At 36.1% G+C, this 13,041-nt stretch overlaps 1 protein-coding gene across 4 annotated transcripts in view; it reads right to left on the bottom strand.

The window, feature by feature from the left end:
• Window positions 1-13,041, bottom strand: part of DLG2 (discs large MAGUK scaffold protein 2) — a 1,351,614-nt gene that overhangs the window by 458,584 nt on the left and 879,989 nt on the right. For all 4 annotated transcript variants that reach the window (XM_036258408.1, XM_036258403.1, XM_036258404.1 and 1 more), the window contains 2 exons: window positions 10,746-10,890; window positions 8,388-8,526 (listed from right to left, as the gene is read on the bottom strand). In XM_036258408.1, coding sequence (XP_036114301.1) covers window positions 8,388-8,526; window positions 10,746-10,890 — 284 coding nt within the window. The remainder of the gene's footprint in view (window positions 1-8,387; window positions 8,527-10,745; window positions 10,891-13,041) is intronic.

The following is a 13,041-nucleotide window of genomic DNA, read 5'->3' as shown; positions in this document are numbered from 1 at the left end:
GCAGTTAATGATAGAGGAGAAGGCAGAAAATCAATGCAGGGATTATAATGCTGTCAAATATAATTTTCAAATTATACATCCATATGTGGACAATTAGAAATCAGTAGGCTTCTGTCTGCTCTTCCTTTATTGACATATGGATGTGAAAGTAAACTAGAAAAGGAAGTCATTCCTACTTGTCTTGAGTCATAATATACACCCTGTTACAGTACCATACAGGTAAGGGTCAGCAATAAGCTATACATTGTGTTGGTGATAGTTACTTGAAATGTAAGGGGACAGAGGTCAATTAATAATTGATTGCTTCTACAGTGGTCCCTCCAAAATTTTCCATTGCCCATCATTTACCCTTTTTTTCCTTCAACCAGCCCTGAAGACCAAGGATGAACTTACTCTATTTAAATGTTGTGCCACATTGACTAAACAACAATAGTTATAGATGAGCAATAATCATCTTCCATAAAATTATAAGGCCTAGTCCTATGTGCTTATATCTGGCTAATTTATTAGATGAATAGGAGTTTTAAAATCCCCATTACGGTTTCATTTTTCCCCCCTAACATTAAATTTGTTTCCCTGACAGCAAACAGCAGCTTAACATGTTTTCTGATATGTATTTGGAAATCTGCCTTTAATTAAGATTTGTCAACGTCCCCATTAGAATATCCACTCTATTTGTAACAGGACAGTTTGATCTGTCATGCTTCACAATTTATGTAAGTTAACCGAAATGACTGTGTGGAGCTACCATCAATAAAAAGAAAACTCCCCTTGAAGCTTCCCCTTAATGGCTTATCCTCCATCTGTCTCACTAGTTTTGCCTCACTTGCCCCTTCCCATAGCTACGCTTTGCTTCAGAAGAGGCATTATAACGAATGCCAGACTTGATCTCTACTAGAGAAAGCAGGTGTGCAGCACAGAGCGAAATATAACTGAGAGACATTGCTGACGAGTCTTTGATTTGTTTGCTTTGCTATCCTCTTGATCAAGGTTGTGAGGAGTCTGATGCCACGTTTTGAAGATTTTTTTTAAAAAGGAAAAAGATACATGGTGTTAGCTGAGAGCTACTATGATTAAAAAAGACAAGATTAAAAAATTATCCAGAGGAAGACTGTATTTAGCCATAGAGGCCAGAATGAACCTTATATTAGATTGTCAACTTACATGGTACTAGATACTTGTTGTAGTCATAAAAATAAAAATCTTTAACAAAGCATTAAGACTGTAATTACTTTCTGTAATAAAATGTTCTAATGTGCCCTGTAATATAAATAAGTTGAGAACTTGTATATGTACTGAAGATTGTTTTTGGGCCACTGTATAATGCTGTTGGCTACATTTCCATTCTATGGAGGATATATATACATACATATATATATATATGACTTTATTTGTGGAGTAGTTCATCTTAAATCCTCATTTAAATCATATTAATAATAGCTAACATTTATTGTATACTTACTTTTTTCCAAGCACTTCACATAGATTAACTCAGTTTATTGTTACAATAAACCTGAGAGGTTGAAAGTATTATTTTGCTCCTTTTATAAATGAGAAAACTGAGGCAAAGAACAGCTACAAAACATTCCCAAGGTCACAAGGTAGGAAGTGGTCAAAGTGGGACCCTGAGCAGGGTGGCTTCTGGGTCCACATACCTAATCACTTTGCTGCTAAACTTATCTTAATTCTAAAGCAGGGTCAATTGTCCGTGTAGGGCACAACCAGTTCTTTTTCTACTATATTTGGTTAAAGGCATGTAAGAAATGATTTCTTTCCTGTGTCAGAAGAAGGAACTTCCAGTTCATTCAGAAATGGTTCAAAGTCATTAAATATGTTAAATAGAAGAGAGTCTAGAACATACCCAGACTTGAATCTCATGGAAGGTGTTATCCAATCCTTTGAAAGCCTGTCCCTAATGGAGACCTAAACCTTAAACCATAATTAAGGGGCTGTTTCTTTAACACGGAGTTAACAACGGACAAGTTTATGTAATTTAGCTCAATGCTTCTCAAACTCTGGTGCTCGTGTGCACCTTGGGATTTGTGGTAATTGACAGGGACTGAGTATCTCCAGAAGAAAACCTATCTGATGTGTCAACTTCACTTGAAGATTTTGGATAAAAATAAGTTCATGTTTAATTAAAACATTTTCACATTAAAGCAAACAAAGATATTTTCTAAGCTTTTAGGAGAAAATGCAAGATTTTGTGTTTCATGCTTTGACAGAAAGCTTCACGTTCTACCTCAGATCCCAAGAACAAATACATTTTTCAAGGCTTCAGGGCATGTGGTAGACACATTTGAGAAATGGTTGGTGGTCTAGCTTCTAATCAGTTCTGATCCACAAAGGTAAACACCAAAGAAAAAATAATCAGTAACCATGGCAACCACTTATCCTGTTCCTGAAAGATTATTCCATGGGTGATAAAAGGTGCACAAGGTCAGTAGTAATTAGACTGGCTAAAGCAGGCCTGATCCTCCCCTGGAATGCTGACTGTTGAATCCAGCTCTGAAGCGTAGCTCAGATCGCTCTAGGCCTCTCCTCTCCCATTGCTGTCCCTTCTCCAGTCTCACCTGCCATGATCTCTCCCCTCTTTCTTCAAAGGTCCCTCTACTCCACCCAGGAGTCAAGAGGTTGTTTTTTTTTTTTTTTTTTTAATAAATAAAAAACATAAATCAGATTATTTCATTCTCCTGGTTGAGTCCTCTTTAATGGATTCTCAATGCACTTAAAATTAAACCTACACTTTCTCATCATTACCTACACAGTCCGATGTCGTCTGGCTCCTGATTCCTTCTCTAACCTAATTTTCTGCCATGCTCTCACTAATTTGTTCATTGCTCTCCATTCAGCTGGACTTCCCTATGTTTCAGGAACATACTAAACTTATTCAGGGACTTTGGCCTTGTTACTCTCTCTCCCTGGAACATTCTTTCTCAGATCTTTATATCACTACTTTTTTCTTTTAATTCATATCTCAGTTCATATGCTATCTCCTCAGAAAGGAATTCCCTGGTTATCCTACTTAATATTCTTCTCTTCCCCAATCACTCTCTATTATGTTATCCTTTCATTTTCTTTATAACACGTATCACTATGTGAACTTAGCTCATTTATCTATAAAGCTCTTACTGGAATGTAAACTCCAGGAGGACAGGAAACTTATCTGGTCTGTTTACCTTTGTAACTTTGTTGCTAATAACTGTGCTTGACACATGGTAGAAATTGAATATTCATGGAATGAGTAAACAAACGAATGAATGAAAGAGAAAAACAACTGGAGTGCATTTTAGATACTATATCCATTAAGCTAGTGTTCTATAATTTGGGGAGACTATAATGAAGGCAGATTCTAGTCTGATAGGTTCATATCTATTTAGTAAATAAAAAATTCACACTGATGAATATCAAAGTCACAATTTATAGTGGTCCTTGAAAGTTTGTGGTGATAAGAAATCTTTCTTAAGACTTTATTTAGCTTTTGCTTTTTGATCAACCTAATTATGTGAGGGAACAGTACATGGAGTGAATTAGAAAGACCCCTGGGTGGCCTGAGTTCAGGACCAGGTGGACTTGGTTTCCATCACTGGGAAATATATCAATCACAGCTATGGTTTAGAGCCCTGGCTTTCATAATGACATTTATCACATTCATAACTTGGGAACTTGTCTTCATATTTCGTAAGAGTAGTTTTACTTTTCATCTCCAATTTGTGTGTGTGTGTCATTTTAGCGCCAATGGTTTATTTGTGTACCTTGAGAATATTTAGCCAGATGGTGAGAGTGTGTTGATTGCATCTCTTTCGGGTGGCTAGGGAAGACTTGGCCCAGTAGAGGTGGAATCCATAGCTGTAGGTACTACACAAAGTAAGCAAAGTGAGCACTGCTCATAGATGATCACTGATTGTAGCTTTTTGTAATTGTTACCTTCTGACTCCATCCAAAAAGAAAAAAAAGTGAACATCAGCTTAGAGGAAGAGAAAGAGTGCTAGATTGGGTGTCTGGAGATATGAGTTCTAAATCTGATTTTACCTCTTATTAGTATGAGACTTAGGAGAGCTAGAAAATCATGCTGGGCCTTGTGTTCCTTACCCACCAAATGGAGGAAGATCAGACTTTATATTAATTTATGGCCCTCCCAGCTCTGATAGTCTATAATTCCTGTGCCAAAAACCCATCTCAGCATCATTGTAATAGCTTTCTTTTCCAAACATCAAAGAACAGAGTATTTACATCACTTTGATTTATAGGGGACTCAGTTGGCTTTCTACTAAGAGAATTTTACCCAAGGCCTTTCTGTTTATGCTCCCGTTCATAAATCAATGGAAAAACAAAATTTCCTAGTTTACTCAGGTATACATTTCATTAAACAGTAAGAAAGAGATTTATTAAAGAATTCCAGCTAAGTCATTGTAATCAAAATCCTTTTTAAAATTCTTATATTTGCCAACAAAAGTGAATATGAATCAAGAAAATAGAGAAATATTTCTTATAACAGTGTAAGATATTAAGAGCATATGAAATAAAAGGCTGCCAATTTGATGTGGTTTTGTAGGTTACTGAAGGCTCTATTTTCACAGAAATGTTTCCCCATCAGTCTGAGTCCCATCATTAAAGATTCATTCCCATTATTTACTGTTTTACGAAAATACAAAATAGGCCTCAAATAGGAGCTACTATATCTTAGTAATTTTAATATTATATAATTTTATATAGCCCTCTAAAGATGACAACTTTCACACATATTATCACATGAAAACCTCAAAATTTCATGAGGAAATTAGAAGAACCTACATGCAACCAAATTCATAGATGAGGAAATCAAGACTCTAAGAGATTAAATGACTTGTTCAGGGTCATCTAGGTAGTAAGTAGCAGGGCCAGGATTAGAACCCAGTCTACTGATATCAGCTCAGTTCCCTTTATCCAACATTTCTCTATGGAAAGAGACAGCATGAGATGGGAGGTGAGGGTATGAGATGAGGCCTTTGAGGACAGACTGGAATTCAAAGTTTGATTCTGCTATTTCTTTGCTATTTGATATGAAGGAATAACTTAAACTCATTTTTGTTATCTGCAAAAAAAATCAAGAATAAGAATATCATATAAATACTATAGGGGACATAATATACATTAAAGTGCTTAGTGTTAATAGTGCATAGTAGTAATCTTTCTGTTTTTACTACTGAATGTATTTTTAATCTTACAACTAGGTTGAGAGAAAGAACAGGAATATAAAGATAATTTAAAGAGAGGTACTACTTCTTTTTATGAGCCTTACATTTCAAACTGTAATAGTTGTTTTCATTGTATTCTATTTCACATTCTTTCTTGAGTGTGCAAGTGTAATCCCCCACCCCGAATGCCCTTCCTGATTCTTGACGCTCTGATGAATGCCCACACATTCCTTCAAACTCAAACTCCAGTCACTTTCTCTTTAAAGCTTTCTCTGTTGCCATAGGCTCTTTTTGTGACATTCAGTGTACGACTCAAATTCTCTCATAAATATTTACTAAGTGCCCCCTGTGGTTCTAGGGAACTCTGCTAGGGCAACATGCACTTCGTAGAGTTTCGTTTCCATTCATAGTTCCCACACCTTGGGATTTTATAGACCTTTCCATTTAAAATGTGAGGACTAATGTAAAGTTAGAAGCTTACTATTTTCTAAGTAAGGATAAAATAAACCAACACATAAGAAATGTCATTTGATACAAAAATATAAAAAATGAATAGATTAAGCTTTTTGGAAACTTCATAGGAGGAGGCCTGCGTTATCAGGGAGTAGGCTTTGGGGGATTCACTGATTTAAGTATATTTTTGTCCCAATTTGATAGTTCTTAGAGATAATTTTTTCTCATTCAATTTTACATTCCTAGTGCAGTGCTCTGTGTCTAGTAGGAAGTATTCAATAAATATTTATGAAAGAGGTAGTGAATTTGCCTCTGAGCAAATACATCTGAGATCTGTGGTCCTGCCTACAGCACAGAGCACCTGTGAGAGGGCACAGTAGTAGTGAGAGTGGCGAGCTGTGTGTGTACTGATATCATTTACTTCACAAGTTGGCCAGGCACCAGCCACCCTGAAGAGTTTTGCAGTTATAAATGAGATTGTCTTGACAGAGAACAAAGGAGGAGCTGGGGAAAGAAGAAGTAAGATAATGAGACATATCACTGTAGGAAGAAATGGACTTACTTCCTGCGGTACCATTTATAATATTCCACATGACATCTTAGGTGGGTAAAGAATTATAATAAGGGTAGCTGTAGTAAGTAGATAACATTCATTTAACATTCTTTGTGTTAGGCAGTGTTATAAGTTGTTTGCACTCATTATGTCATTTAATCATTACAACAAGCTGTTGAGGTGCTGTGATTGCTATTCCCTTTATATTGATGAAGAAACTGAGGCTTGCAGTGATCGAAGGATTTACCCAGCATCATACAGTTAGCCACTAGTAGAAATAGGCCTCAATCCTGATACATTTGTCTTTAGAGTATACCAAAACTCTTGGATCCCTTTCTAGCCACATATTTCTGCAGTGAGCAGAGTTTTATATGACTTGCCATTCATTTAAAAAATAAGAAGTATATTGAAGTGTTTCTTGACATCTAGGATTTTAAAGCTCCTGGGGTACCCATTTTTTCTATTTAAAAACTGTGTGACCATAAGCAAGTGCCTTAACATCTTTGAGCTTCAATTTCTACATCTCTAAAATGGGGACAAAAGCCCTCCTGTTTTTTTGGGAAGATTAATTACGTTCTGTGTGTGAAATAGCTGGCAAAGAGTATGGATTATTAAGGGGGTTTTATAATGTTAATTCACTATGGGGTCTAGTAAGATAAAATGTTTATGAATTAAAATTATATTAAATATTAGAGAGAGGATGAGAGCAAATAGCTCATTACTCTGGTGAATAAAGATGCCTGTATTTACACAATTCTTTGGAGAACCAAGAGGATTATCTTTGCTGCAGCCCTCATTTCAACTAAGAACATAGAGATTAGACATTTCAGCATAGGGATACATTTATATTTGGTTTACACCACAGATGCACATTTGCAGCATCTCAACATTCCTTTCCTTGGCTATAGATGTAACAAGCTACTTCAGCAAACCTGCAACTGCAAGATAAATGGAAAATGCTTAATCATTTAAAAAGAAATCAAAAGAACAAAGCATACCAGTGAGACAATTAAGTGCAGGAAGTCTCCTCTACTTTTTGAAAGACTGACAAATGGCTTCATTAAATTGTCAGGATACAAAATCAAAAGAGTTCATCTCTAGTATTTTTACACACAAGCATTTTCAGAAACAAGTATACATATCTATATGTGATCTCATTTGGGGAAAAAGTATTGTTCACTGAGAAAAGCAAGTTGCAGAACAATGTGTTAAATTTGAACTTATTTTGCAAAAACAGTGATGAGCCCCGCCTATATCAGAGTATGCATTTTATGGGTTTGCATAAGCATGGAGAAGGTATAAATGGTTCATACCAGGATGTCACATTGGGACCCTCAACACTGGTTGCCCTGGAGGGAGTTTGGGAGGAGAGTTTTATTTCTTGAACATCTTTGCATTATTTCACCAAATGCAACGAGCATAGATTACTTTGGAACAAAAACATTTAAAGATAAAAAAGTACATTTTTAATCTCTAGCTACCCACTTGTTTATTAACTTATTAATTATCCAATATTTATTAAATCCTTAATAGTAATAATTAAAGGTTGGTCTTCTCTGCGAATTTTCAAACTTGACTTTTTCAGAGGTATGGTTTTACTTTGTGGCATAAGCAATGTGATTCTGAGCTCTGTCTTTAAATCCTGCCCTTTTCCTCCTTGGGGTTTAACAGGATTTATGAAATTCAAACCACTTGTAGTTAATTTCACTCCTTTCCTTTCTACCTGTAGATATTGCACGAGACAGAGGATCGACTGACTCTCAATTCCATTGAATCGTGGGTGGCCATTGGTGGCAAGAAGTGAAATATAGAGTCAAAAGACAAGAGTTTCAGTCCTGACTTTTCCATTCACCAGATATTCAGTATTGGTATGCCACTTCCTTCTCTCCTCCAGTAATAATACTTTTCTTATAGTATGGCTACAAAGCTCAAGTAGGATCAGATCTTGAAAGTCTTAAAAAATTGCAAAGCGATAGACAAGTATATATTACTCTTTCTCCACAAAGATTTTGTGATTTTGCTTCCTAACATAACAATGACACGTGTTGACAAGTATTTGTGGATTTCCACTAGAAGCAAGACTGTAATAAATTTGAATGGTGCTCAGAAGTTTCATTTAGCCCCAAAGTAATAGCTGACACATTAGGCAAATGCGATTTCTTGGTAATGATCACAAACCCAATTCACCAACAATCATATCTGACCTGGTGTAATCGTCTTCAACAAGCATGTGCTTTGGAATTGGTGAGTACCTTCCTGGAGAGATGGGTGGCAGGGAGGTTTTATATTCTAAAGTGCCATTGTTGCCAGAAAGTAGATGGTTTTCCATCGGAGGAGAATAAGCTACCAGGTGAAAAAAAGAAAGAAAAAACACCTGTTACGTGGGTGATTAAATGTGTCATATTATAGTTTAGTTAAAAATAGAAAGGCTTTGCTACACGTCAAGGATTTTCTTGTCCTCCAAGATGAGGGAGTTGCTGCTTGTTTGCATTTAATATGTACAAGCACATGGTGACCTTTAGGATTGGAAAGATGTAACAGCGATTATATTTGTAAGCCCAGTTTGTATAACTAGGTGAAGAGAAGATTTAGAGGAGAGATTTAGTACACATGTTTTCAGAACTATGATTAATTTTTCTATTGAAATAAAAATGTTAGTTTTCTAAGTACAGAGCTCACATTATTTTCACATAATTAATATCAAATCATCAAAAGCAGAAGGCTCCTAGGAACAAGTTTTTGTATAGACTTTAATCCCAATATATGCTGTACCCACACCCCAGAAAGGCTAAGAACTCTGGCCTTTCTTTTTTATTCACCCACCCTAACTCATCCTCTTTTGGGGAGACTAAAAACCCCTCCTAACTGGGTCTCTTGCCCCCCCCCACCCCATGTTATACACTGATTAATTCCAGCTCTGATCGTGAGGTTCTCTAGCTTCAATGCTCTTCACTGACACAGTAGTACTGAATATTTATTCTCCCTTTCTCCTCTCTTACAAGATTAGCCCATTACACATGTCCCATGGTCTTCAAACAAAGCCTGTTCTTTCCAACATCTGTACCTTTGCTCTACTGTATTAACTTCAACAATTTCTGCCTCCTATCCCATCTCTCATACTGAAATCTCATCCATTCTTCAGGATAAAATCCAAATGCCACCTTGTGCATAAATGTATATATATTTTTTATCTTCCAAAAACACTCATTTCTTTGAGTGCCCAAAGGACATATATTTTTTTACCTCTTTCCTGGCATATACATCCTTATATTTTGCCACATGTTGTTGTTATTTATATACCTGAATTAGTCTTCCTTCCAATGAAAGCCATGATGGTATCTCCTTTGTATCCAACCTATTATCCTACAAGGTATTCTGCACATATTAAAGTTAATACACATTTCTTAGTTTGAATAGCAAGTTTTGTTTTCTCTCTTTTGTCTCTTAGACATTGACCTTATATGCTCACAATAAAGTGGCTTACAGAGTCTCAGGAATGATTTTTCTAAGTTCATTCAGTTTATAAAACTTTGAAGTTCAAGCTCTTTCATATCCTAAAGTAAGGCTGATTTCAAATTACTGCCTGCTTTAAAAAAAAAAAAAAAAAAAGGTATTTTGAGGCAAGTCATTTTAGAATCACCATTAAGAAAGCAATAGCTAACATAATGGGCAGGTAACAAAATAATTCAGCCTTTAAATTTCTCTCAAGAGAAACATCTAAATGTAAGAGAGGTTAACTGACTTGCTTAAGACCATGGTACTAATTAATGGGAGGTCCTGAAGACACTCTGAATTCTTAACCTCGAAAGTGTCTCCTTAAAATCTCAGAATGAGAAAACATAGTGATGTCAAAATAACTGCTCCTTACATTCATTCACAAAAACAAATTGCTTAAAAATCGAGTCTTCGAAGATAGAACCTTAGGTAAGTTTCTTGTTGACCTATGAAGATGAGTAGAAAACACAGGGCAGCACAGTATCTCATGGTTAGTTCTTGCCCTAGAAGCCCACCTCCAACTCATTTCTACTGCCACAGTGACTGACAATTTTCTCTGACTTCCCTGCCAATATAACAAACTCAGGTAAAGATAAGAGCTAAGATGCTGGTGATTAAGAACGATAATTTCACGATTCAAATACAAGATCCTCTTCCCCAGGAAGAAGCCTAGTATTATCCTGAGTCTGCTTTGCCAGCATCTCTTTTTCACTCTGCTTCTATGTAGATCTGAAGTAGAAAGAGAAAATATTATGGCAGGAGAGAGATTATGTTTTACGGACTTAAGAAATAGCCCTTGAAAATGTGTTGCCCTATGTTATTGTAATCACACTGTCACTAAGCCTTTCCATAGTGGTGGACCTGCCAAATCATCAGGATGATTCACCTTCGAAACACTAGGTAAAGCCCTACAAGGCAACCAAGAAGAAAAGTACAGGATCCCTCTGAAGTATTTCCACAGGCTTAACAAATGTGATGGTGCAAGCATAGGACTTTGCCAGGCTTTGTAGAATTCCCATTTTACAAACCTGGCATGCTATTCGAAGATGACAGAGTGTGGTACTCACAGTGAGTAATATCAGGTGGACCATAAGGATCAGTCATATAAATGGTGGTGGGTTTGCCAACTTTTAGATAAACTACATCTGACGTGTTCTTCAATATTGCTACTGCCTCTTCATGTGTTACTTCTTCTAGACTGTAGTTGTTTACCTGGAAGTTGGAAAAATTCAATATTAGCATCAAATCTATGCAGGTGAAGAGAAATACTCGGGCAAGAAGATATATCAAATTTTGACCTTATTTAAGGATTAAATTGCAAAGATTACAATCCAGTATCTATATCATATGTTGACAGAACAGATGGATTAATGGCATTTTCCAAAGCAGATAAGGTACAGCTGTAAATGTCAAAAAAACAAGGTTGCTTCTGCCTTTTTCTGTGGTGAAGCAATACATTATAACAGTGAGCAGAATATTCTTTGGGGAAAAAGAAAAGCAGTGGTCAAATGTCTTTCTTATTATGCCATAATTTTTATGATTACAAAAGTAATACATAGTCATTGAACTAAAAAAAGAAGAAAATAAAAATTACCCATAATCTTCCTATTTGTTTATATCTCTGACCATATTATACACATTGTTTTGGAATCTGCCTTTTAAACCTACAGTGAGCATTGGTCCGTATCTCGAATGCACTTCAACAATATGACTTTCGTTATCTACAGAGTATTGTCTAGCGTGGCTGGAACATAATGATTAAACTACTCTCTTACTGAGGCATGTTTAGTTTGCTTCTAATTTTTCCCACTCTAAGTAATATTGCAGTAAACCTCTATGTTTGCACACAGTTTGGATAACTTCTTCAGGATAAATCATACAACTAGAATTGCTGGACCAAACTGCATGAATACATATTACAAGGCTTCTGATCTGATTCCCAGAGTGTCCGTTGGAAACACAAACCAATTTACACTTATACCAACTATAGGAAAACCCCTATTTTCCTACAGTTTTGCCAAACTTGGCTTCTCTCACATTAAAAGTCATTCCCATAGAAATGTCCCATTTAACACGAGTCAATTTTCTAAGGAAAGAGTGCTAATGTTGGGACCTAGGGCTTTGCCGGTGAACAAGCTCCAGGGTTCCCTATTGCCAATACCTTTGACAGCAATTCTGCTTTGTTACTGGACAGAAAGCCCGGGATACAAGTGCAGTGATCGCTCCAGGCAGTGGCATTGCTGCGGGTCTCGGCAGCACTTCTCTTCAATGATTTAAAAATATGCAGGAAGTATTTTAGATACCTAGGTTATCCTTATTTGGCTAGTATTTTATTATGACATGATTCTTCAGTTAGTTTTCTGTTGAAATAATGTAGAATTAAAATAACTGTGCTAAGATTGGATCCCTACATACTGTCTGTACTATCTAATTAGCACGTTAGTCATATAATACCTTTCAGTATTGCTTTTTAGGCTTCATGTTACGTAAATTCCATGTGCCAGTTCATCCTTGCTGGTGTAGCCCAAGTTAGAGACAATGGAACTGGAGGGAATTGAACCTGACTGCTGAGTATGAATTCTGACCGTGAACTCGCCGGTGAGCTATAAGTGCTTCTATGTTCCTGTAGTTTTTTTCTAGACAAGAAATATTCTCTTAAATTCTTTGGTAGTTCCAATGCCTAGCACTTGTTCATTCATTGATCAGATGTTTATTGAACACCTATTATGTGTCAGTCACTGCTCTATGTATTAGAGATATAGCCATAAACAATAAGAATGATAATCATACCAATTATTAGCCTGTATTACACTGTTCTAAATAATTTTGCATATATCGACACAATCAAACCTCACAACAACCTATGAGGTAGAGATTATAATTGCCTTCATTTTATAGATGAGAAAAGCATGTCTTCAAGAGGTTAAGAAACCTGCCTAAAGTCATTGACCTAGTAAGTGGTAGAGGCAGAAATAAGTCATTAACCTAATAAGTGGTATAGGCCCCAGAGACCACACTTTGCTTATTCGTCTATATTACTTCTTCCAAATAGACAAGGTCCCAGCTTCCCTGAAACTCACTTTCTAATACATTCTAAGGACACAGTTGTTTATAGAATGAATGGCTAGAATAGACCCATGCAGAAAGTGAGAACATAGCGGGACTATAGGTATGGGAAACATAATTAATCATGGCAGTCTTATATAATAGAGAAATAAAAAAAATTAACAGTAATAATAACAATAACAGCTAACATTTATTTAAAACCTACATGTCTTTTGTTTTTGGCGTACTGTGTATATGTTTTGACATAAATCACATAATATCCTGGGTATAGCTCCATGAGGCAAGCATTATTAGGCC

The sequence above is a fragment of the Molossus molossus genome, unplaced genomic scaffold, assembly GCF_014108415.1.
Source record: "Molossus molossus isolate mMolMol1 unplaced genomic scaffold, mMolMol1.p scaffold_m16_p_13, whole genome shotgun sequence".
Lineage (NCBI taxonomy): Eukaryota > Metazoa > Chordata > Mammalia > Chiroptera > Molossidae > Molossus > Molossus molossus.
The sequence above is the reverse complement of the archived record's forward strand: the minus strand, read 5'-3'. Positions and strand labels throughout refer to the sequence as shown.